The sequence below is a fragment of the Crocuta crocuta genome, unplaced genomic scaffold (assembly GCF_008692635.1).
Source record: "Crocuta crocuta isolate KB4526 unplaced genomic scaffold, BGI_CrCroc_1.0 scaffold788, whole genome shotgun sequence".
Classification (NCBI taxonomy): domain Eukaryota; kingdom Metazoa; phylum Chordata; class Mammalia; order Carnivora; family Hyaenidae; genus Crocuta; species Crocuta crocuta.
In genome coordinates, this window is record NW_027530636.1 from 486,784 (window position 1) to 513,678 (window position 26,895).

General features: G+C 36.3%; 1 protein-coding gene across 4 annotated transcripts in view; it reads left to right on the forward strand.

Annotated features, from left to right (window-relative positions):
* Nucleotides 1–26,895, forward strand: part of CCDC138 (coiled-coil domain containing 138) — a 108,483-nt gene that overhangs the window by 5,611 nt on the left and 75,977 nt on the right. For 3 of the 4 annotated variants that reach the window (XM_077768566.1, XM_077768568.1, XM_077768569.1), the window contains exons 5-7: nucleotides 2,869–3,056; nucleotides 10,350–10,508; nucleotides 21,990–22,109. In XM_077768566.1, the coding sequence (XP_077624692.1) occupies nucleotides 2,869–3,056; nucleotides 10,350–10,508; nucleotides 21,990–22,109 (467 nt within the window). The remainder of the gene's footprint in view (nucleotides 1–2,868; nucleotides 3,057–10,349; nucleotides 10,509–21,989; nucleotides 22,110–26,895) is intronic. The other variant, XM_077768567.1, reaches the window with a different exon arrangement.

The window sequence follows — 26,895 nt, forward strand, 5'->3', positions numbered from 1 at the left end:
TGTAAGCCATGAGGCAGTAATTGTGCTTATTAAACTAAAAGAGAAGAAAAAATAAACTTCATTATTTTTCAGTAGTATTCCCATACTCTCAAAACCTACCAAAATAGTTGACATACTGTATAGTATTGGTTTTAGGAGTAGAATTTAGTGATTCATCACTTACATACCCAGTTCCCATCTCAACAAGTGCCCTCCTTAGTACACAGTACCCATTTGGCACATCCTTTTCCCCCACTTCCCCTCCAGCAATTCTTAGTTTGGTTTCTATATTGTAAGAGTCTCTTCTGGTTTGCCTCCTTCTCTGTTTTTCTCTTACTTTTCCTTCCCTTCCCCTATGTTCATCTGTTTCCTTTCTTAAATTCCACATATGAGTGAAATCATATGATATTTATTTTTCTCTGACGGACTTATTTCGCTTAATAAACTCTAGTTCCATCCACATCGTTGGAAATGGCAAGGTTTCATTCTTTTGGATACTGAGTAGTATTCCATTATATGTATACATAGGTAGATGTAGATAGATAGATATAGATATAATCTATATGTCTAGGTATAATCTTCTTCATTCATGAGTCTATGGACACTTGGGCTCTTTCCATGATTTGAGCATTGTTGATAGTGCTGCTATTAACAGGGGTATACATGTGCTCCTTTGAATCAGCACTTCTGTATCCTTTGGATAAATACCTAGTAGTGCAATTGCTTGGTAATAGGGTAGTTCTATTTTTAATTTTTTGAGGAACTTCCATACTGTTTTCAACTAAATACTTATTATAATTTCTTGTTTTGTTTTTTTTAATAGCAGTATTTGTTAGGAAGTCAGTAAATATTACGGTATATTTGAGTAATCCCTTAACATTTTAGGATAGTACTCCAGATTACTTAAGGTACAATTTCTTCAGGTACTTCTTTAGTAACTCTCTGCCCATGGCTGCATGTCATAGTTTTGTCAGGATTTCAGGGCACACAGAGATGGCTTCCTCTTGGCTGCAAGACTTAGAGAGCACTATTGCCCCTCGATAGCCTCTGTGCATCTCTTCTGGGCATACATTGTCTGAATGTAACACACACTCATTTCTCGCTTCCTGCTCTCCATCACCCTCTTTGTTCCATTCAACTCTGCGTTTGAGGAAAATGAAAAGTAATTCTGTCTAGACTTGTGTTTCCTGCTATATGGTGGATTTTCCCACTGAAAATATAGGATAATATAAAAAAAAAAGTTGAATATATTTAAAAGTTGATATAATTAAGGAATATGTAAGCTACAGATTGTGAGATGGGAATCTAGAAAGGCAGCTGGAGCACTTGCCTTTCACTTTAAGGGCATTTGCTGAACTGAGTGAAGTGAAACTTTCTTTGTTAAAAATTCGTGTTATTTTTTTATTTTGGCTCCCTAGGGTCTGCCAAGATGGGGAATAAAATAGGGGACCCCCTTCTTTTTTTTTTTTAATTTTTTTTAATGTTTTTTTATTTTTGAGAGAGAGAGAGAGCATGAGTGAGGGAGGGGCAGAGAGAGAGGGAGACACAGAATCGGAAATAGGCTTCAGGCTCTGAGCTGTCAGCACAGAACCTGATATGGGGCTCGAATTCAAACTATGTGATCCTGACCTGAGCGGAAGTTGGACACTCAACCGACAGAGCCACCCAGGTGCCCAGGAGACCCCCTTCTTAAAACTTGGGTTCCCAGGAAGGCTAATGCAAGTTAAAACCACTGCTTTCAGTATTAATAGAAAATAAATTCTGACAGTACAGTGTTGGCAAAGAAATGAAGCGAGAGGAACTTGCTTATCCACTGTTTTTGGGAGAGTAAATGAATATAACCACTTTGAGAAGCATTTTGGCATCACTAGCACAATTGAACATGTACATGTGTTGTACCCTGTGATCCAGCAGTGTTGCCGTTAGCCATATACCCTAGGGAAACTCCTGAACGTGTGTACCAGGAGCCATGTACAAGACCATAGAGCATCTGTATAGACAAACAGCTCAAGTATTGACCTATAGTAGAGTGTTAGCATATAAAAATCTAAAACAGGATAAAGTAGTAGAGATTTTTGGCCTGATTTCTGTCATTGACACATGACATATTTAAAGGAGATTATAGAAACTACATAATTGCATCATTAAGTGATTATAGACATTATATAAAGCTTAAAATAGGCAAAACAAAACAAAAAAAATAGGCAAAACAAGTAAAGCCTTAATTTGTTGTTGTTGTTGTTTTTACCCAAGCAGTAAGAGTTAAAAAGTAAAGCAGTGATTAATGATTTGGCTTAGTGGTTAATTTGGTTTAAGGGAGAGAAGGGAATATAATTTGGGGTTGAGGTAACTTTCTATTTCCTGGCCTAGGCAGTTAATACATGAATGTTTTCCTGCACTTTAAAATCTATTTTGAAATAATTTCAGACCTACAGAAAAGTTGCAAAAAGAGCACAGAGAATTTCTGTAAGACCTTCACACACATTTTCTAAATGTTAACATTTTACCACATTTACTGTAAAATTCTTTTCTCTGCAAGTCTCTACTTAGAGACTTCTTTGTTTTGTTTTGTTTTGTTTAGTTTAGTTGGAGAGAGAGAGCATGAGTGGGCAGGAGGGACAGAAGGAGAGAGAGATAGAATCCCAAGCAGGGTCCATGCTTAGCAGGGAGCCTAATACACAACTCAGTCTCATGACTTTGAGATCACTACCTGAGCCAAAATCAAGAGTCAGACCCTCAGTTGACTGAGTCACCCAGGCAGCCCAGTACTTGGAGAATTTTTAACAGTACTATAATTCGTATTTAAAGTAACTTCCTGAAGATTACTCTGAAGTACTTAAAACTGTAGATTAATAAGCTTGATAATTATTATTATTATTATTTTTTTAGCAGTTGCCCAGCCAACTAATTTAGCCTCAGATTCAAGAAATTGGACTGAATGTTGTAGTGATGCAAGTGACTGTCCTCTGAGACGTGTTAGCTGTCCGACATCTAAAGTACCAAACAAGCAGAGAATACTTCCACATCAGATTAATCAGATATATGATGAATTATTTCAAATACATCAGAAACTGCAGGTAAGAACTCAAAACTGAATTTAGAGTTCAGATATATTTATGTTCTAAACACCAAACATTTGTAAAATTTGAATAGAGTATTTCATCTTAATTATTTTAGGTAAGTCTGTTGAGACAAGGTGAGAAGGGAACAAACAAATTTATTATAATTATTGAAGGGAAATTTTATAGTTGAGTGAAAAATATAAATGGTGAACAGGTTTTTACGAACAGGTGTATTTCTTAGATTTCAGACTCTTTGGTGTTTTATGTTTATTTCATTATTTCCATCCCATCCTTGCTTTAAGAAATAAAATCTGCTGGTAAAGCGTGCCTTTTTTTTTTTTTTAGAGTTTATTTATTTTGAGAGAGAGCGAGAGAACCAGCGGGGGTGGGGGAGGGGCAGAGAGAGAGGGACAGAGGATCCAAAGCGGGCTCTGTAGTGAACAGCAGAGAGCCTAATGTGGGGCTCAAACCCATGAACTGTGAGATCATGACCTGAGCTGAAGTCAGACACTTAACTGACTGAGCCACCCAGATACCCTTAAAATGTGCTTTTTGAAGTAGTGTTTCTGATGCGTTGTTTTAAATACCTATATGTAAGAAGTTCTCTTGTCACTTCTCACCAAAATTCAGTTCAGAACATTGATCTTTTGTCTTCTTTGAGATTTTCTTTATTTCTAAAAGTTGTAATTCATAAATTTATCAAGTGTCCACTAGGTAGGAGTACAACAGGAAGCAAAAGTTTGTAAAATACACAATTCCTGACCAGAATTGTTCTAGCTGGAATTGTGCATATATTTGTTTACAATGAAATGGTTAAACATTTTTTAAAAACCAATATTTTAAAAATAAACCCAGTCTCTCAGTTTGTCTAAATAATTCAGATTATAATTACCATGGCATTTCAGAAAAAGATTATTTTAGCTTAAAATCACTGGAGAAAAGCTCAAGGAGGGTCTAAGCTTGGTAGTTGACTAAGGTAAAATTTAGAGAGGAGTTGGAAAGGGCATTCCAATGGCAGGGAATTGGAGGGGCAAGGTTTTTGAAAAGGAGTGATTTGTCAGACTGAATGTATTAGGCTGGCTGCTACACATTAAAAAAAATTTTTTTTTTAAGAGAACTTTTCATTTATTTTTTTTAATGTGTTTGTTTATTTTTAATGTTTGTTTATATTAGAGAGCCAGAGCGCAAGTGGCAGAGGGGCAGAAAGAAAGGGAGACGGAATCCGAAGCAGGCTCCAGGCTCTAAGCTGTCAAAGCAGAGCCCGACGTGGGGCTTGAACCCCAAGCCATGAGATCATGACCTGAGTTGAAGTCAGATGGTTAACCGACTGAGCCACCCAGGCGCCCCTGTTTTTGTTTATTTTTGAGAGGGAGGGAGAATGAGAGAGCGTACAGATGCGTGTGCAAGCAGGGGAGGGGCAGAGAGAAGGAAACAGAATCAGAAGCAAGCTCTAGGCTCTGGAGCTGTCAGCACAGGGCCCAATGAGGGGCTCAAACCCACAAACGGTGAAGTCATGACCTCAGCGTAAGTCTGACTGAGCCACCCAGGCGCCCCAGCTGCTACAGTTTTTTAAGCAAATGAGTGACAGTAACAAATAATGCATTGGAAAGATTCATTTATTAATACTTTATAAGATAAAAAAGAATTAGGAAAAAAAGAGTAAGCAAGTTTGTAAAGATACATCATTTACTGCAAGCACAATATAGATGTGAATATTTAATTAAAAATGAAATGCAGTGGATTAATCTACAGCTGAATCTAACATTTCTGGTCGTCTGTTATTATCATTAAGTACACACATTATATCATACTCTGATTTCATTCAACATGAACACTTGTTAATATGTAACTGCATTTTTAGTGTTGAGTATATGGAAGTAAATAAAATACATGTGGTTCTTGCCACACATGGCTGATTAAAATCAATTGTGAGCATTCATATAGTTACAATTTTATGAACTTAACTAAAGAATATAGGTACAGTATCAAACTTGATTGATGTAGATTGGAAGGTCAGGTAAGGTTTTCTGAGAAAAGTAACATTCAAATTAAACTCTGGAGGAAGAGTAGGGGATGAGACCTACTAGAATGTGATGGTCTAGTAGGAGAAGCCCCAGAAACATGATGATATATTCATTCAAGGAAATTGTAATAAGTAATAGGATTTTTAGAGCAGGGGAATTGCTTAATCTAATGTATGCTTATTAAATCAGTGGGTTGGAGGGGCACAGGTGTGGAAGTTGGGAGACTGGGTAGGATGTCCTCTCTAATCATGCAGGTGAGAGGTAACAGTACGTTGGACTGGGTGGTGGCAGAGAAATGGAAGTAAATAAATTACAGACTGCTTTGGAGGTAAAATTGGCTAGACTTGGTGTAATGAGTTGAATGTGGTATAGGAGAATATAGGTGTCTGGGATGATTCCCATATTTCTGGTTTGTACAGCTTGGAAGAATAGATATAGAAAGATCAAGATTTTAATTTGGAATGGATTAAGTCTGAGAATTTATTGGAGACATAATGTAAGTAGTTAAGTGCATCAGCGTGGCATTTAGTACAAAGGTCTTGGATGGGTAACTAAGTTGAGAGTCATTTGCATATAAATATATAAAGTACCTATAGTTGAGATCTAGAGAGAGAGCAGAGTATGAAGAGATGCGACTAGTCTGATAGTGTCCTAGGTTAGGATGAGGGATAGTAAGAAGTGAATGGAGTCTAAGCATTTTTAAGAGATGGGATCAGTAGGTCTTGGAGATTGTTTTGATATGGAAGGTGTACAGTAGAGTTTTGTTCTTTTTATTCTTTTCAATGTTTGTTTATTTTGAGAGAGAGAGTGTGTGGGGAGGGCAGAGAGAGAGGGAGAGAGAATCCCAAGCATGGGATTGCTGACAATCCAGGTAGGGCTCAGTCTCACCAACCATGAGATCATGACCTGAGTGGAAATCAAAAGTTGGGTGTTTAACCTATTGAGCCACCCAGGCACCCCGTTCAGTAGGGTTTTAGTCAAGAATGAAATGCAGGTTTATTTTTTTGGTATTGGATAAATGATGCTCCTTTTTATTAAGGTAGGGAACAAAACTGGAAGAGGAGAGGATTCTGTGTTTTGAAATTTATTTATTATTTTTTTCCTTTTGAATGTTTTTTTGAAATTAGCAACTTCAATTTTTGTGCAGGAAATAATTCCTTAATTATCAATGTATCTTTTCATTTGGAGTATTTGACTAGGTAACATTGTATTTTAGTTTTTAAAAGTTTATAAAATACTTAGGATCTACAGAAAAACATAGAGAATATTATATCAACTGTAGACCCATTGCTAATATTGCATAATGCTAATGTTTTATTAATTATTCTAAATACTGCTTTTAATAGAAATAAAATTCTTCACTTAGAGTTCAAACAGCCTTCTTCCTTTCCATTTCTTCTCTCTTTTCCCAGAATTAAACAAGCACTCCCTTAAAATTGGTGTGGATCCATTGTGTCCTAACATTTTTATGTATTCACATATAGTAATTGCTTTTGAATGTTTTAAAATGTTACATAAGTAATGATCTGTTGTGAATTTTTTTTTGTAATTTCTTTGCTTCATTCATTGTTATATATTTGAGATTTATGTGTTTAGAAAATATAGATCTAGTTCTTCACTTTATTTTTTATTTTTTAAGATATTTATTTTAAAAAATTTTAATGTTTATTTCTTTTTGACAGAGAGACAGTGTACAAGCAGGGTAGGGCAGAGAGAAAGGCAGATATAGAATTGGACCCAGACTCCAAGCTGTCAGCACAGAGGGTGCCGACGTGGGTCTTGAACCCAAGCTGTGAGATATGACCTGGGCTGAAGTTGGATGCTTAACCAACTGAGCCACCCAGGTGCCCCTAGTTAACTGCTATGTAGGATTTCAGCCTCTAAATAAACCACCATTACTTTATTTACTTATTTCTGTATAAATATATAAGACTGAGTTTATACTTTACAAGTAGTTCTGCTTAAGTATCCTCAACCTATAAGAAGAAATTGTTCAGGGTGCTCCCAAATTGTTCTCCAAAGTGGCTGTGCCTATTTATTTACGTTCCCATCAGCAACATCCTGGAGTTATCTTTCCCCCATAATCTGATAGCTGTCTTACTGATGTTGTAGTTTGTATTTTTTGTCTGTGAGTGTTAAATCCATTGAGATGATTCTGAGTTCTGACACTAATAATAAGGCCATATTTTTAAGTGAACCGGGGATAGTAATCTGCAGATGCATACCCACAACTTTGAGTAAAAAGACCAAGTTTTTAATATTAAATCCAAATATTAAAAGTATATGAGATGACAAGAGTTCAAGAGTTAAGTTTCAAGTCATTAGAATTCTGCGGTTCTTTGTTAAACAACATAAGCATAGTAGAAGAATCTGGCTTTCATCATATGCTGAGGTAATAGAATTCTGGCAAGTTTTTGTTAACAGTTGACCAATTATGGTGAATCTGTTAATGATTGTATTAGAATCCATCTCTTCCAAGGCTTGTATATCTCCCTCAGGAACTGCTGAAACTGAGGCAGGTGAAGGCAGGTGTCTTGCTGTGTTTCCAAAGTGGAGGCCTAGTCCCATAGAGAAAGCTTCTACATCTAAAACCTGATAGTTAAAGAAAAGTCTACTAAATAATCTTTTTTTTTAAGTTTTTGTTAATTCCAGTTAACAGTGTTATATTAGTGTAAGGTGTGCAATATGGTGATTCAACACTTTCATACATCTTGAGACATCTCCAAAACAGGGAAAATGTGATATATCCTCACAGTGGCCTCCTGAGTGCTACATAAAACAGTGAACACACATCAAATAGCTCCAGAAGCTAAGAAGTCCAAGACCAAGCTCCAGCAGATTCATTGTCTGTTGGGATCCTACTTTCCAGTTCATAGACAGCCATCTTTTTGTTGTATCTTTACATGTTGGAATGGCCTCTTATTTTTTTTAAAGTGTACAATTTAGTTATTTTTGGTATATTCAAGGAGTATATGCTACCATCAATACAGCCAATTTTAGAATATTTTCATTATCCCAGTAAGAAGCTATCTACTCATTAGATATCTCTCCTCATTAATGCACCCCCTCCCCCACCAAGCTCACCCAACTTCCTCAGCCCTAGGCAACAATTAATCTATTTTCTGACTGTAGATTTGCTTATTCTGGACTTTTCATATAAATGGAATCATATAATGTGTAGTGTGTATGAAGTGTCTGGCTTCTCTCAGCCTGATATTTTCAAGGTTCACCTGTGTTGCAGCATATATCAGAATTTTATTCCTTTTTATTTCTGAATACTCCATTACATAAATACACCACGTTTTCTTTTTTTCTTTTTTTCCATCAGTTGATGGACATATGGGTTTCTACTTTTTGGCTGTTATGACTAATGCTGCAGTGAACATTCATGTTTAAGTTTTGTGTGAACATCTGCTTTCATCTCTCTTTGGTGTATATGAAGCAATGGAATTGCTAGGTCATGTGGTAGCTCTTTGTTTCACTCTGAGGAATTTCCAAGACTTTTCCAATATGACTGCATCATTTAACATTCCCACCAGCAGTGTATGAAGGTTCTATTTTCTTTACATAGTTGACAACTTTTGTTATCTGTCTTTTTGATTCTGACCATCCTAGTTGGTGTGAAGTGACACCTCATTGTGGTTTTAATTTACATTTCCCTCATGATTAATTGAATTCAGTTTTGGACACGTTTATTTTGTGCTGCCTGAAAGCATGTGTACAGGTGGGAATATTCAGTAGGCAGTTTGGAACTTAGGAGAAAGCTGAGCAATTGTAGGATGGGAGTAGTTAGCACATACATGGTAATTTAGCCATTCATTGGAGAGCACCAAGCAGAGAGTAAAATGAGAAGGAAAGTGGCTTAAACCCAAATACTGAGAAACATTGGTAATTAAATGACAGTAGAGGAAGTGGAGCCTGCAAAGGAAACTGAGAAGCCATGGCCAGAGACCGAGGTAGAAAACCAAGAGAAAGTGGTGTCATGGAGGCCAATGAAAGAAATTATTTTAGGTTGGAAGAAAAGGGCTATAAAAGGGTATAAAATGCTGTTGAGAGACTCAACAGGATTGAAAGTGACCTTCAGATGTAGTAATAGGTAAGCCATTTCAGTAGGTGGATGTGGGCCAAGGCCAGATTGAAATAAATTGAGGAGTGATTAGGAAGTAAAGAAGAGAGATCCACAGATGTAGACAGACTGTTAAAGAATTTTATGGAGGCACCAGAGTGACTCAGTCAGGAAGGCGTCTGATTTCGGCTCAGGTCATGATCTCGCAGTTCTTGAGTTCGAGCCCCACATCGGGCTCTGTGCTGACAGCTCAGAGCCTGGAGCCTGTTTCAGATTCTGTGTCTCCCTCTCTGTCCCTCCCCTGTCTGTGTCTCTCTTTTGCTACAAAATAAATAAACATTAAAAAAAAATTTTTTTTTTACTTATGGAAGGGAGGCAGTTAGTAGGCATGGTCAAGAGAAACTCCATTTCAGATGAGATTGGAGAGGTTAACAATATTATAGGGGTTATCCACAAAAAGACAGCAGACAATGAGATTCTGACTGCCTTTGTGATGGGAGAGAAGGAGAGACCCGTGTGTCTTGAGGGCAGGAGATTGGTGTTAATTTCGGCTGTCTTCTGTATTCCCAGTGAAGTTAGAGATGAGGCTGTCCGCACAGAATGGTGTAGGAGGGAGGTGAGGTGTTCAAAGTAAAGAGTGGAGAAGGTTTGAAATAAACACTGTGGAGAGTAGGAGAGAGAAACCAAATCATGAAAATATAAAGCAATTTCTGTACTGCATTGAGAATCCGATATATGTTCCATGAATTTACAACAGTACACCTTCTCCTGATGTGTGAGTTTTCTCCATTGGTGTGAAGTAGTGCGGCATTGTGTGGGAAGGTGGTTAGTACTGTAATGTAAGGCTGGGGTCTTTCAGCCCAAGTGAAGGAAAAGAAGGGAAGGGATGGAGAGTATAGGGAAAAGAGCAGATGATGAAGTTGAAGTAGAACATGAAATTGAAGCTGGAAAGGGGTTTATTCTGCATAGTACTGATGTGTTTTGTTAAGTTCTCTAGAGTTCTCATAGTAGAATCTCACTATGGTATCACATCACAGAAATGATGTGCAAGCTTACTTGCTGTGCTAGTCTGGCTGTTACTATAATCCACATTTTACTTGTACCCATGTAGTCCTAAACCCTATTTGATTAAGCTACAACTTCAGTAAATAAAAACATTATTTGTAGACTTTGTGAATGTACCTTCTAAAAACACTTGAATCTGACATTTTAATACAGTATGAAACTGCAGCCCAACAGGAGTTTGCTGAAGAACTTCAAAAGCGGGAACGTTTTTTAGTTGAAAGAGAACAACTGCTTTTCAGACATGAAACTGCTTTGAGTAAAATTAAAGGTGTCGAAGAAGAGGTTCTTACAAGATTTCAGATTATAAAGGAGGTAACTATATGGCAATTTGTTTTCACAGTAATATAATTTGTTTCTTTCTTAATTTAGATTCACTAGATCTTAGCATTTTGCCACATTCTTCTCCAACCTCTCTTCCACCCACATATTTTTTCCTGGGCCATTTGAAACTAACTTGCAAAAATCATGACTCAGAACCCCTAAATACTTCCTTAGTATTATCACTACTTAATCTTAGGAATATGTATCTCCTAAGCATAAGGACATTTGCTGCATTGTTATCATATTAGGAAATTAATGGTACTTGAAATATTTAATTTAATATACAGTCCACGTTCACTTTCCCAGTTGGGCCTTGAAATTTTTTCTTCTTTTTTGTTTTGTTTTATTTTCTGATCAAAGAACTAGACCACATTCTTGCATTGCATTTGATTTTTATATCATTTTGGTTTCTTTGAATGTAGAGTCAACCATTTTTCTTTTTTGTGAGACCTTTCTTTGAAGATTCCAGGCCAGCAGTCTTATGCAGTGTGTCATATCCTCGATTTGCTAAGGATTTTATTCAGGTTAAATATTTTCTCAAGAATATTATGTAGGTGGTATAGTATGCTTTGTTTCATTTTAATGGATATATTACTATATGTATAACTTACAGAGAATAAATTTCATTCTGTTTTGAAAAATGCATATAGTCTTGTAATCACTGCCATAATTCTGATAAAGAATAATTCTAGCACCCCAGAGGTTTCCTTACACTCCATTGTAGTTATCCCTCCCTGCCCCCTGCATCCCACCCCTGCAACCCATGACTTATATTCTGTCTCTGAACTTCTGCCTTTCTGAGAATGTCATGTAAATAGGTGATTTTTCTTTTTCTGTGGTTTTCAGCAGCAATTCAATTATGAGGTATCTCTGCCTGTTTTTCTTTGAGTTTACCCTATTTGGGGTTCACTGAACATCTTGACACTTTGTAAATTAGTGTCTTTCACCAAATTTGGGAAGTTTTCAACCAGTATTTCTTCAAATATTTTTTATGTTCCAGCTGCTTTCTCCTTCTATGTCTCCAGTGACTCTTCTGTTAGGTCTTTTGCTATTACAAACTGCTGAGGCTCTGCTCCTTTTTCCTCATCTGTTTCTTCAGTGTTCTTCAGATTTGATAATATCTGTTGTCTGTCGTTATGTTCATTATTTCTTCTTGCATATCCATGTTGCTACTGAGATTATCTAGTGAATTTTTTTCTGATATTTTAATGTTCTAAAATTGCTAATTAGGTTCTTTTTAAAATTATGTTTAATTTTCCTCATGAGAATTTTTATCTTTCCATTTGCATTCATTTGTATTTATCTCCTAGAACATACCTAAAAATTAAACATCTGGATCATGTAAGGATTGACATTTTTCTTGAGACATAGTCACATTTTTCTGGTTCTTTGTGTATGACTTATGGATTATATTTGGGGCCTTGTAGATATTATACAGATTCTGGATCTGGTTATAATCCTCAGGAGAATGTATATTTCTTTTTTTAAGAAGTCAGCCCAGTTGAGTTGTTTGTTTATAAATTGAAGTATAGTTGATGGACATGTTAGCTTAAGATGTACAACATAGTGATTCAGTATTTATGTGTACTCTGAAATGCTCACCACAATAAACTAGTTACCATCTCTCACTATATAATGAATGCCATTACAATATTATTGACTATATTCTCTATGCTGTATTTTACATCCCTGATTTATTTATTTTATAACTGGAAGTTTGTGCTTTTTGACCACCTTCACCCATTTTGCTCAGTACCTACCTCCCTCACTTCTGGCAGCCACCACCAGTTCTTTCTTTTCGGAGTCTATTTCTGTTTTATTTTGTTTGTTCATTTGTTTTGTTTTTAGATTTCACATATAAGTGAAATCATTCAGTATTTGTCATTCTCTGACTTCTTTCACTTAGCATAATACCCTCTAGGTTCCTTCATGTTGTCACAAATGGTAGAATTTCATTCTCTTTTACATCTGAATACTATTCCATTGTGGATTTTTACCACATCTTTATCCATTCATCTATCAATGGACACTGATGTTTCTTCCATATTTTGGCTATTATAAATAATGCTGCAGTGAACATAGGTGTGCATATATCTTTTGAAATTAGTGTCTTCATTTTCTTTAGGTAAATAACCAGCAGTGCAGTTGCTGGATCATATGGTGTTTTTATTTCTAATTTTTTGAGAAACTTCCGTAGTGCTTTCCAGAGTGGCTGCACCAGTTTACATTTCCACCAGCCATGTACAAAGTTACCCTTTCTCCACATCCTTACCAACACTTGTTATTTCTTGTGTTTTTGATACAAGTCATTCTGACTGGTATAAGTTGATATCTCATTGTGGGTTTGATTTGCATTTCCCTGATAATTTTAGTGGGTTGAGCATTTTTTTTCACGTACCTGTTGGCTCTCATTATGTCTTCTTTGGAAAAGTATCTGTTCAGATCCACTCCCCATTTTTAAATTGGATTGTTTGTTTATTTTGGTGTTGAGTTGTATGAATTCTTTATATATTTTGATTATTAACCAGTATCGACATATATAGTGTATATATAATTTACATATATCTTCTGTTCAGCAGGTTGCTTTGATTGTTTCCTTCCCTGTTCAAAAGTGTTTTTTTTTTTTGATGTAGACCTAATTGTGGTTTTTTTCCCCCAAGGTATTTATTTTTGCTTTTATTGTCCTTGCCTGAAAAGACAGACCAAAAAAATACTGCTAAGACTGATGTCCAGAAGTTTACTCCCCTTATTTTCTTTTAGGAGTTTTATGGTTTCAGGTCTTACATTTAGGTCTTTAATTCATTCTTAGTTTATTTTTGTATATGATATGAGAAAGTGGTTTCTTAATTTAAATTAAGAAAGTTTCATTCTTTTGGATGTAGCTTTTAGTTTTTTTTTTCACGTACCTGTTTTGGATGTATTTATTTGGATGTATTTATTTATTGGATGCACTATTTATTGAAGAGACTGTCTTTTCCCCATTGTATATTCTTTCTCCTTTGTTGTATAACTTTACCATGTAAGTGTGAGTTTATTTCTGGGCTCTCTGTCCTGTTCCATTGATCTCCACATCAGTTTTTGTGCCAACACTATACTGTTTTGGTAACTATAGCTTTGTAGGAATGTTGGAAATCTGCGTGTTTGATACCTCTAAGTTTGTTCTTCTTAAGGTTGCTCGGGCTATTTGGGGTCTTTTGTGGTATTATTTGTTCTAGTTCTGTGAAAAATGCTTTTGGTATTTTGATAAGGATTGCATTCAGTCTGTAGATTACATTAGGTAGTATGGACATTTTAACAGTATTAGTTGTTATAATCCATGAGCATGGTATATCTGATTTATTTGTGACATTTTCAGTTTCTTTCATTAATGTCTCATGGTTTTCAGAGTACAGGGGTTTCACTACCTTGGTTAAATTAATTGTAGGTATTTTTGTTGTTTTTAGTACAGTTTTTAATAAGATTGTTTTCTTAATTTCTCTTTCTGCTATTTTGGTATTAGTGTAAAACATAACTGATTTCTATATATTAATTTTGTATCTTGCAACTTTACTGAATTCATGTATTAGTTCTAATAGTTTCCGGTGAATTCTTTAGGGTTTACTACATATAATATAACGTCATCTGCAGGCAGGGACAGTTCTACTTCTTACAAACTTGGATGTCTTTTCTTTTTCCTGTCTGATTGCTATGGCTAGGACTTCCAAGGCTGTGTTGAATAAAAGTGGTAAATGTAGGCATTCTAGTCTTATTCCTATCTTAGAGTAAAAGCTTTCAGTTTTTCGCCTTTGAGTATGATGTTAGCTATAGCTTTCTCATATATGGCCTTTATTATGTTGAGGTATGTTCCCGCTATACTCAGTTTGTTAACAGTTCTTATCATGAATGGATGTTGCCTTTTGACAAATGTTTTTTCTGCATCTGTTGAGATGATCATATGGCTTTTATCCTTCATTATTTTAATGTAGCATATCACATTGATTTGTGAATATTGAGCCATTCTTGCATCCCTGGAATAAATCAGGGTAATCCTGGCCTCAGAGTGAATTTGGAAGCATTCTTTCCTCATTAATTTTTTTTTTTTTTTTGGAATAGCTGAGAGAAGAATAGGGATTAACTCTTTGAATGTTTGGTAGAATTCACCTCTGAAGCTAGCTGTTGGCTTTTTAAAATTTCTGATTCAGTTTAATTCCTAGTAATTGTTCTGTTCAGATTTTCTATCTCCTGATTCAATTTTGGAAGATTGTGTACTTAAAAAAATTTTTTTGATATTTATATTTGAGAGAGGCAGAAAGGGAAAGAGAGAGACAGTGTGTGAGCAGGACAGGGGCAAAGAGAGACAGACAGAATTACAAGCAGGCTTCAGGCTCCAGGCTCTCAGCACAGAGCCTGATTTAGGGCTTGAACTCACAAGCTGTAAGATCATGACCTGAGCTAAAGTTGGATGCTTAACCAACTGAGCCACCCAGGCACCCTATAAGATTGTGTATTTCTAAGAATTTATCAATTTCTTCTAGGTCATTCAGGTTTTTAGCATATAATTTTTAATAGTAGTTTCTTGTGATTCTTTATATTTCTGTGCTGTCAGTTGTAACTTCTTTAATTTCTGATTTTATGTATGAATCGCCCCTTTTTTTCTTGGTGAATTTTGCTATGGGTTTATCTATTTTTTTTTTAAATAACCTGCTCTTAATTTCACCCATCTTTTCTATTATATTTCTATTTTCTATTGGTTTTAAAAGTCTCTATTTTATTTATTTCTGCTTTGATATTTATTATTTCTTCTGTGACCTTGGACTTTGTTCTTTTTCTAGTCCCTTTAAGTGTGAGGTTAGATTATTTGAGATCTTTCTTGTTTCTTAAGGCAGGTGTGTAATGCTATAAATCTCCCTCTTAAAACTTCTTTTGCTGTGTTCCAATAATTTGGAACATGTTTCCATATTTGTTTGTCTTGGGTATTTTTTATTTCCTCAGTTTCTTTGTTGACCCACTGGTTATTCAGTAATATGTTAGTTAGCTTCCATGTGTTTGTGATTTTTACATTTTTCTTGTAATTGATCCCCAGTTTAATACCACTGTGGTTGGAAAAGTATGTTTACATGTACATTTGAAAAGAATGTATATTAGGCTGTTTTTGGATGGAGTTCTCTGTATGTATCTAAGTTCGTCAGGTCTAATGTTGTTCAGAGTCACTGTTCCTTACTGACTTTCTGTCTGGATAATCTGTTCATTGATGTAAGTGAGATGACAATCCCCAACTGTTAACTGTATATCTGTCAATTTCCCTTAATGTCTGTTAACATTTACTTTATATATTTAAGTGCTCCTATGTTGTAGCCATAGATATTTAGAATTGTTATTTTTTCTAGCTGGATTGATCCCTTTATCATTTGTAGTGCCCTTCTTTGTCTCTTGTTACAGTCTTTGTTTTAAAGTCTGTTTTGTCTGATGTAAGTATTACTTCCCCAGGTTTTTTGTTTTTTAATTTACATTTAGATGGAATATCTTATATCTCTTCACTTTGTGTTTTTAGGTCTGAACTTAGTCTGTTGTCAGCAGCATATAGATGGGTCTTTTTTTTTTCTTTTTCTTTCTTTTTTTTTTTAGTTTATTTATTTGTTTTGAGAGAGAAACTGCACGAGCAGGGAAGGGGAGGCGGAGAGGGAGAGAAAGAGAATCCTAAGCAGGTTTTGCACTGTCAGCACAAAACCTGACACAGGCTCAAACTCATGAAACCCTAAGATCATGACCTGAGCCGAAACCAAGAGTTGGACGCTTAACCAACTGAGCCAGGCCAGCACACCAAGATGGGTCTTGGTTTTTTAATCCATTCAGTCATCTTATGTCTTTTTATTGGAGCATTGAGTCCATTTACAGGTATGTACTTATTGCAGTTTTGTTGTTTTCTGGTTGTTTTTATCATTCTTCTCTATACCTGTCTTCTCGTGTTGTCTTACTTTATACTTTGACAATTTTCCTAAGTGTTATGTTTGGATTCCTTTCTCTTTATTTTTTGTGTATCAGAGCTTTTTGGTTTGTGGTTATCATGAGGTTCATATATAACCCTCTATGTATATTCTATTTTGTTTTAAATTGATACTTAGATTTGAACACATTCTAAAAGTAATACATTTTATTTCATCCCATCCACATTATATATGTTTGATGTCATATTTACATCTTTTAATTTTGTGTATCCTTTAACTAAATATTGCAAATACAGTTGATTTTACTACTTTTGTTTTTTATCTTCCTACTAGCTTTATAGGTGATTTATATACTACCTTTACTGTATGTTTACTTTTGCCAGTGAAATATTTTAAGAATTATTTTATTTCTAGGTGTGGCCTCCTTTTTTTCCCACTTACGGGAATTCCTTTAATATTTCCTGTGAGGTCTGTTTAGTGATGATGAACTCCTTTAACTTTTGTTTGTTTTGGACATCCTGTTTTTCCTCAGTTCTGAATAATAACCTTGCAGGATAGAGTATTCTTGGTTGTAGGATTTATTTATTTATTTTTAATGTTTGTTTATTTCTGAGAGACAGGGAGACAGAGCATGAGCCAGGGACGGGCAGAGAGAGAGGGAGACACAGAATCTGAAGCAGGCTCCAGGCTCTGAGCTATCAGCACAGTCTTATGTAGGGCTTGAACTTACAAACCATGAAATCATGACCTGAGCTGAAGCTGGACACTGAACTGACTGAACTACCCAGGTGCCCCAAAGGTTTTGTATTTAAACACTTCAAATATATCATGCCACTCCCTTCCGGCCTGTGAAAAATCATCTGACAGTTTTATATGTCTTTCCTTTCATGTAACTAGTTGCTCTTCTCTTGCTTCTTTTAAGATTCTCTTTTTAACTTTAATTTTTGATATTTTAATTGTTATGACATTTGTTGTGGACCTCTTTGGGATCAGCTTGTTTGGGCTCTGTTTTTCCTGAATCTAGATGTCTATTTCCTTCCCCAGGTTAGAGTAATTTTTAGCTAATACTTTTTCTACCCATTTCTCTTTCTCTTCTCCTTCTGTACCCCTATAGTGCAATGTTAGTATGCTTGATATTGTTATAGAGGTCCCTTAACCTATTTTTTGTTTTTTTATATTCTTTTTGCTGTTTAATTTGGATGATTTCCACTACCCTGTCTTCCAGATTACTGATCTGTTCTTCTGAATCCTCTATCTGCTGTTGACTGCTGTTAGTATATTTTTTATTTCAGTTATTATATTCTTTACCTCTAATTGGTTCTTTTATATTTCCTATCTCTGTTGAGGTTTTCACTGAGTTCATCCATTTTTTCTCCCCAGAGTTGACTAATGACCATTAGTCATTATGACCAATACTTTGAATTCTTTATGAAGTGTTGTTTATCTCAGTTTCATTTAGTTATTTTTCTGAGATTTTATCTTCTTTTGTTCATAACATATTTCTCTATCTCCTAATTTTGTCTGACTCTCTATTTTTCTGTGTTAGGTAAGTCAGCTATGTCTCCTGGCATTGCAAGTATAGGCCTTGAGTAGAAGGTGATATGTGGAGCCCAGAAGTATAATCCCTTGTTCACCAGAACCAGGTACTCCAGAGGTGTCCCCTCTATGAGTTGTATGTGCCCTCCTGTTATGACTGGGCTATAATTGCTGCTGTTATACTTGAGATTAGGCTCATGCTCTGGACCAGCAACTGGCTACAGTCCCCAGCCATCACTGCTGCAGGTGCTTTGGTGGTTGGGGCTGGTCTCCAGCATGCTGGCTGAGAGGCCCAGCTGTGGCTGCTGCCCATGTACATGACTGACTCTGAGTCTGGCTGTGACTGTTGTGGGCAAGGTGGAGGGTGGGGCTGGCTCCCCCTCCCTGAGATGAGTTTTTTTGGACTCTTGCCCATCCTGACTAATGATGTACACTGGGTGTGGCAGGGTGGTAGCTGCTCTGTTGGGGCACCAGTCTTGGCAGAGATCAACTGCCAGATGTAGTGGGTCAGGAGGGGTGTCTGTTGGGTTTGATGGGGTGGATCTGCAGGGGAATGCCAGAGTGGGGTAAGCAGTGCTAGCAAGGTAGATAGAGAGTGTTAGAACTGGCACCCACTAGTACTAGACCAGGTAGGCTGAAGGAAGCCCCCCAAAATAGCACCCCATGGCTTTTTTCCCCAAAGAAATTTCCTGCAGATCCCTGCTCTTCTGGCGTACTTGCTAAAATTAGTAGATATCCCTTATCTGTGGTGCAGGAGCTTTTCACACTGCTGCCTTTGTGGTCCTAGAGTGAAATTGTGTGCAGACCCTTTCAATTCTTATTAGCTTGTGGCTTTCCAGGAGTTAAACCACGCTGATTTTCAGTGCTCCTGGATATATGCCCTGCTGATTTTCAAAGCCAGGTGTAATGGGGACTTGTCTTCCTGGTGCACATAGATCCTCAGTGCAAGGCTGGGTATGTACCTGATACAGGTCTTGAACCCTACACTCCTTAGGACCTCCATACCTATGATATCCCTCTTGTGGGTTACTGAGCCGGGGTTTAGTTCCCAACCAGACTGTGTTTCTGCCTCTTTCACCCTTCCTCCTTCTCCTCCTCCTCCTTCTCCTCCTCCTCTTCTTCTTCTTCTTTAAATTTATTTTAAATGTTTGTTTGTTTTTGCAAGAGAGAGAGACAGTGTGAGCTGGGAGGGGCAGAGAGAGAGGGAGACACAGAATCCGAAGCAGGCTTCAGGCTCTGAGGTGTCAGCACAGAGCCCGATGCGGGTCTCGAACTCAAATGAGCCATGATCAGGACCTGAGCCAAAGTTGGATGCCCAACCCACTGAGCCCCCAGGGGCCCCACCTCTCACCCTTCTTGATGTTCCTGTTTCTTTATGTCTTTACCTATGGAAGAGCTGTCCTGCTAGTCTTCAGGTCTTTCTCAGAGGAAGTTATTATTTTTTAAATGTTTTTATTGGTTTCTGAGAAAGAGAGAGACAGCATGAACAGGGGACGGTCACAGACAGAGGGAGACACAGAATCTGAAGCAGACTCCAGGCTCTGAGCAGTCAGCACAGAGCTCGACGCGGGGCTCAAACCCATGAACTGTGAGATCATGACCTGAGCGGAAGTTGGACGCTTAACCGACACTGCCACCCAGGCGCCCCAAGAAATTACTTTCTATGTAGCTGCAGCCTTGGTGTGTTCACGAGAGGAAGTGAGCTCAGAATCTTCCTATTCCATTTTCCCTCTCCATCCTCATTAGATTTAGGCCAGAGTTCTTTCTCACCTTCTGTGGGAAGTGACCCAAACTCAGTTCAGTTTTCAAAGGTTTTATGGTGTTGCTTTTGACTTGTCTTGTACGTGTGCCACTTAGGTTTATATGATACTCACGAGTGGTTTAAATCTTAGTTCTCAGGACCCTTAGTATGGTGTTCTGTGTCTTTCCTGTGCTTGCACAATTGGGGTTAGTTTGAGACGGTGGTATTTTTAAACTGAGCTCTGAGGTCTCCACCTTTGCTTTGCCACTTTGTCTATGCTGTGCTTAGGCAGCTTAGGGTTGAGCCAGATTTCTACAGGTGTTTGTACACGAGAATGAAAGGATCCTTTTTCTGAGGCTCTTCTCTGAGATACTCCACACGTTCCTTGGCTCTCAGTGACCCTTTTCCTGGCTTTCCTGGCTGGAATGACAGTTTCTCTCGGTTTTAGCAGCCTACAAGATTGTTGCACTTCAGAGTGCCAGGGACCTGCCCTGGGGCAAGACTGCTAGAGAAGAGGAAGTTTTCACTCCTTTTACAATTCCCTACTTTTGTTAACTTTTTACAGTCATTAAGGTTGTTACTTTTTGTGTTCTGTCTAAGGTTTTTCGTTGTAATCAGTAGCAGAACTAGAATGTAGCGGGCTTATCTTACCATTCTGGAAATGGAACTCCTATATTTTTAACATCTTTTGGATCTAGAAAAATTTGGACAATGAGAATGTTAACCTAATGTTTGAAATAGCTCTATTTGTGGTTATATACTAAGTTATTTAAAGAATAATTTCATGTAATAAAATTACATAAAGCTAATGTTTTCACATGGTTGGATTTTTAAACAGAGCAAAAGAAGAAATGCTTAGATTCTCAAGAGGTTTCCATACCAGATTTATTCTTGATTTTTTTTTCTCTTTAGATTTGTCTCTCTGCTATTCTTAAGTGTAAAGATAACAGCCTTATTTTAAAATTTAAAAAAAATTTCTTTAAATTTATTTCTGAAAGAGAGAGAGACCGCATGACCAGGGGAGGGTCAGAGAGAGAGGGAGATAAAGAATCCGAAACAGGCTCCAGGCTCTGAGCTGGCTGTCAGCACAGAGCCCGACGCGGTTTAATAGTACCTATATGATTACTTGAGAGAATGAAATTAATTCAATTTTTAAATTTCCTATAGAAATTTGCTTGTTTTAATACATTTTGAATAAATTGAGAATAAAATGTGAAATAAACTATATGTATTTGCACTTTAAATCAATAAGTGGTATCTCATTTAAATGTAATTAGAGGGTTAATTGATTTCAGTTATTTATAGAATGGATTAAGGAAAGTCAAATAGTTTAAGACTCAGAAATTTTAATATGTTTTTTAATTTTTTGAGATGTAAACAATTTTAGCTATGTTATGAGAACAAGAAATTAGTTCTGTCTGTGGATATTTATTCCTCAGCATACCTTAAATCTTAAATTTTAAGTTACAAAGTTATGAACTACTAACCAGACTATTGAAGAAGACCAGAAATCCAGGGAGCCTGGATGGCTCAGTTAGTTAAGCATCCATCTCTGATTTTCTGATTTTGGCTCAGGTCATGATTTCATGACTCATGAGATTGGGCCCTGTCTTGGGCTCTGCACTGAGGCGGAGAACCTGCTTGGGATTCTTTCCTTTCTCTGCGCCTCCTTTACTCACACCCACTCACTCACATTCTCAAATAAACATTAAAAAAAAAAAAAAAAAAGGATCAGAAATGCTTCATTGCTTTATCATCCCACGATGTGAAAGAAATTATTTTAGTGAGTTTCAGTAGATTCTTTTGAGCAGAAGCACAAAATAGTTTTTTAATAGGTACTTAACAAATGCTTTCAATGTTTAGTTATTACTTTGATGATATAGTTTTTATAAATTATTTGCAGTATTAGTCATGTATGTTTAAATACACTGATTAAAGTCCTTATTCAAGGAGTTCTAATTTTTTTTTTTTTTTAATGTTTATGCTAAGAGAGAAAGGGAGCACTCATGTGCAGGAGGCACAGAGGGGCAGAGAGAGAAGGAGAGAGAGAAAATTCTAAGCAGGCTCTGGGCCATCAACACTGAGCCCGACACAGGGCTTGATCCCATGACTTGATCATGACCTGAGCTGAAATCAAGAGTTAGATACCTAACTGAGTGAGCCAACCATGCGCCCCAAGGCATTCTAATTTTTAACTACTTTGTGGTCAGTAGCATTTGTGAAGTGGAATCCATACCTAATTTTTAGATCAGATTTTTTTTTCCCTTCTAGCAACATGATGCAGAAGTTGAGCACTTAACTGAAGTTCTTAAGGAAAGAAATAAAGAAAGCAAGAGGCTAAGGTCCTCTTTTGATACACTAAAAGAATTGAATGATAACTTAAAAAAGCAGGTAAGATCTCTTTTAATATATACTAGATTTCAAAATATTCTTAAAACTTTTATTATCTGTACTTAAATTATTTATCAAAGTCTTAGAATATAATTTGGCTAGAGAGATTTTGATTAACTTTATTTGCTAACTTTATTTTGTATAATACTTCCAAATATAAATATGATATTCTTAAGCTTTTGGTTTTTCATCATCTATTTTAGCAACTAGCTGAGATGCTTTTGTAATTTGTAATTTTTTAAATTAAAAAGAAGCAAAAAATACCACTTGATAACCTAGGGATTTTTAGGGATTGATTTAGCTTATCTAATACTACTTTTAACTGCTATTTTACACCACTGCTTATTTAACATTCATTTATTTTCTGGGTATCTATTATGTGCTAGGCAGTGTACTAGAAGGAAGCCTACACATTGCTTATAGTCTCATGAGTATAGCGTACTATCATGTTGTACTGTGATTATGTATGTGATGTAATATAGGTTGCTGCTTAATACTACTGAAGTTGTAAAGCAAATATTTTATGAGTTGTATCTGTTTTTCTTTTTTTAACTTTTGCCGGTTTTTGACTGAAAGATGTGAAAGGATATGTTGAAGACAGATGGGAGAATGGTTTGTGTGTATTTGTGGTGTGTGTATTTGTGGGAGGAGAAGTAGATAAGCAGAAACTGGGCTAAACCTAGGTACGTCAAAAATTAAAACTTTGGGCTGGAAAACTATATGGATTCTAAACTCAGACTCTCAGAGATAATATATATCCTGGAATTCCTTCTGTAGCTGTATGTTCTCAGTTTCTCTTTTTGATGTCCTGTAGTTACGGCTTGTTACAGCTTTTCTCAGTGGCAGTGATCACTAGGGATACTGTTTCTCATTTGATCTAAGTTCTCTCACTTCTCTGAATTTATTTATGGCCTCCCACAGTTGGAGTATGGCCTTCACTTACTGTTGTTTGGAGCCTGCTTTATCCCTGGAGAGATTACTTTTTCCCATCATAGTCTCAGTGTAGTGCTCTCTCTCTCTTTTTTTAAATTGAAGTATAGTTGACATACAACATTGTATTAGTTTCAGGTGTACAAATTAATGATTTGACAACTTTGTATGTTATGCTGTTCTCACCACAAGTGTAGGTACTGTCACTAGACAACTCTAGCACATTTTTTTTTGAGAAGGGTTTCTTTAACTGTTAGCCAAGGAGCATTGTTGCCTATATCTTTTTTTTTAAATTTTTTTTAACGTTTATTTCTTTTTCAAACACAGAGTGTGAGCAGGGGAGGGGCAGAGAGAGAGGGAGACACAGAATCTGAAGCAGTCTCCAAGCTCTGAGCTGTCAGCACAGAGCCCGTTGTGGGGCTCGAATCAGAAACTGCGAGATCATGACCTGAGTCGAAGTCGGCCGCTTAACCGACTGAGCCACCCATGTGCCCCTGTACCTATCTTTTAAGGTTATATAATTCTTAATAGTTTTGCATGTGTTTGCATCAGTATCTGGTGAGTGGAGTGGATATGTAATTATTAAGTGATCAACCTATTGATAATTGGATTTTTGATAATTGGATTTTTGATCTAGTATGTCCAAACTGAAAAAGCTTGGGAGAAACCCTTTGGTACCAAATGACAGAATACTTTATTTTATTTTATCTTAATTTTTTAAAATTTTTATTTATTTTTTGAGAGAGACAGAGCACAAGCACAAGTGGGGAAGGGGCAGAGAAAGAAGGAGACCCAGAATCTGAAGTAGGCTCCAGGCTCTGAACTGTCAGCACAGAGCTGGATGAAGGACTCGATCTCACGAACCTGTGAGATCATGACCTGAGCTGAAGTTGGGCAGTAACCAACTGAGCCATCCAGGCGCCCCTATTTTATTTTATTTTTATTTTTTAAAGTTTGTTTATTTTGAGAGAGAGAGAGAGAGAACACAAGTGGGGCAGGGGCAGAGAGAGAGAGGGAGAGAAATAGATCTCAAGCAAGCTCTCTACGTCAGTGTAGAGCCTGATGTGGCACTTCAGTTGATGAACTGCAAGGTTATGACCTGCACCGAAATCAACAGTCAACTGACTGAACCAACCAGGTGCCCCTGGGATGCTTTTTTATGGTTACTTTGTTTAGTGTAGATGAGGGATCTTTTTTTTTTCCCTCCTGTTAAGGATGAAATAGTAAATACTCTGGGCTCTGTGAGCCATACAGTCTGTCATAATGACTCAATTCTGACATAATGCAAAAGCAGCTATAGGCAGTAAGTAAGTGAGTGATTATGGCTGTGTTATAATAAGACTTTATAACAACAGTGTTCAGATTTGGCCCATGGGCTATAGTTTGCACTATGAAAGACATATATAGTTGACCCTTGAACAACACAGGTTTGCACTGTGTTCCACTTATATGCAGATTTTTTTGATAAGTAGTACAGCACTGTAAATGTATTTTCTCTCATGATTTTCTTAACATTTTGTTTTCTCTAGCTTACTTTATTGTAAGAACATAGTATATAGGAGCAAAACATATGAATTATGTGTTAATTGACTGTTTATGTTATCACTAAGGCTTTTCTGGTCAGTGGTAAGCTATTAGTAGTCAAGTTTTGGGGAGTCAGAAGTTCTATATGAATTTTTTATTGCCTAGGGGTCAACACCCCTAACCCACACATGGTTCAAGGCTCAACTGCACTTAAAAATTGCTAAATAAAAAAGTAAGTTATTTCTTTGACTGACTTATGTAGTAATTTGTGGTACTACTGGACATAAAGATGTTTGCAATAATAATAACAACAATGATGACAATAACAAACCCATTACGTCTTGCTAAGCTGAGGATACAAGGATTAATATCCAGGACTAATTAGGCTACAGAGTCCCTGTGGGCACCATTGGCTCTCAGTTGAAAAATTAGAGGGTTGTACCCTAGGAAGAGGCAAATTAGAGGTATATGGAACCGTCCTCTGATTGAAATGTGGTCTTAAATGATCTTAGATCCTGTTTAGAGTAAGGTAATCAGTTTCCATTTTGAATACCTAGAATGAGCCATCTCTGAAAGAAGGTATCATGTGATAAAGTTGTAAGCTTTCTTTATCATTCTGTACAAAATTAATAATTATATTAAAGTCAGAATCACATGACTAAATATGAAGAGAACAAAAATGCCCCAGACAATATGAATAGGCCTGCCAGTGATCCAGACATTGGAGCTAATAACAATGACTTTAAAATGATGATTAAAATTTAAAAACTTGATGGGGGCGCCTGGGTGGCTCAGTCGACTAAGTGTCTGACTTCGGCTCAGGTCATGACCTTACAGTTTGTGAGTTCGAGCCCCGCATCGGGCTCTGTGCTGACGGCTCAGAGACTGGAGCCTGCCTAGAATTCTGTGTCTCCCTTTCTCTCTGCCCCCGGCCCACTCACATTCTCTCTCTCTCAAAAATAAATATAAAAAATTTTTTTTTAAGTTTTAAAAATGATTAATATGTTNCGTGAGATCATGAACTGAGCCAGAGTCAGACGCTTAGCCAACTGAGCCATCCAGGCGCCCCTAAATTGAAATTCTAAAACTAAAAAATACACTAATCGAATTTGAAAACTCCAGTGAAAGGATTTAACAGTAGATGAGTCACAGCAGAAGACAGGATTAATGAACTGGATCATTTCCTAAAAAGTCTTGACATGAAAACATTGAGCGGAGAAAGAGTAAAAAACATTTGTTAAAAGTTTTAACATGGGAGTTCAAAAAGAGATAATAGGGTGAAAACAAAATATGAGAAGAGAAATGGTCACTTATTATCCAAACAAATATAAATATAAATCAAATAAAAAACCCCAAACAAACCCACCCACCTACAGATTCAAGAAATTATGTTAAACCTAAGCAGGGTAAATATTGAGGAAAACCATAAATAGGAACACTGCTTTAATTTTAAGACTGCTAAAAACATTAAAGATAAAATTTTAAAAGTGATCAGAGAAAAAGAAGATATCTTACCTTCAAAGAAGGAACAGAAAACTTATGACTAACTTTTAAGGAGGAAACCATGTATACCTTAAATATAAATAGGAAAAGAGAGAAAACCTCCCCTTCCCTGTTGTATGAGGCCAGCATAATCTTGATACTAAACATGTCAAGAATGTTACAAGAGAAGAAAAATTCAAACAAGTTGCATAAATATAGATGTAAAAATTTTAAATATTAGCAAGTTGAATCTAGCAGTACATAAAAATAATACAACTGAATGGATTTAATACAGGAATACAAAGGTGGTTTATCATTTGAAAATTAACACATCTAATAAAAGTAGAAAAATCATAATTTCTGCTGATAATAAAATTGAGCACCATCTCATGATAATAGTAATAAAAGAGAACTTAATTTTGATAAGTATCTACAAAAAAAAATCCAACAACAAAATCATCTTTAAGATAGGTTATTGAAGTGTTTTCCCTCTGAAATGAGAACAAAGTAAGTGTGCCCATTGTTACTGTTTCTATGTAACACTATCCTGAAAGTTTTAGTGCAATAAGGAAAAAAGTAGAAAATAAAGATTGGGAAGGAAGAAATAAGACTTATACACTAATGACATGATTATGTACTTATATACATAGGTATCCAAACAAGTACACAAATAAGTTAGTAGAATTAAGCAAATTTAGGAGAATCTTTGGATGTAATTTCAATATACGAAACTCAAATGTGTTTTTATATACCAATAATAATCAAATAATAAATGTTATTTTTTAAAAGATCTCACAGATAATAGCATCAAAAAACATTAGCTCTCCAGGAATAAATCTAAACAAAGATG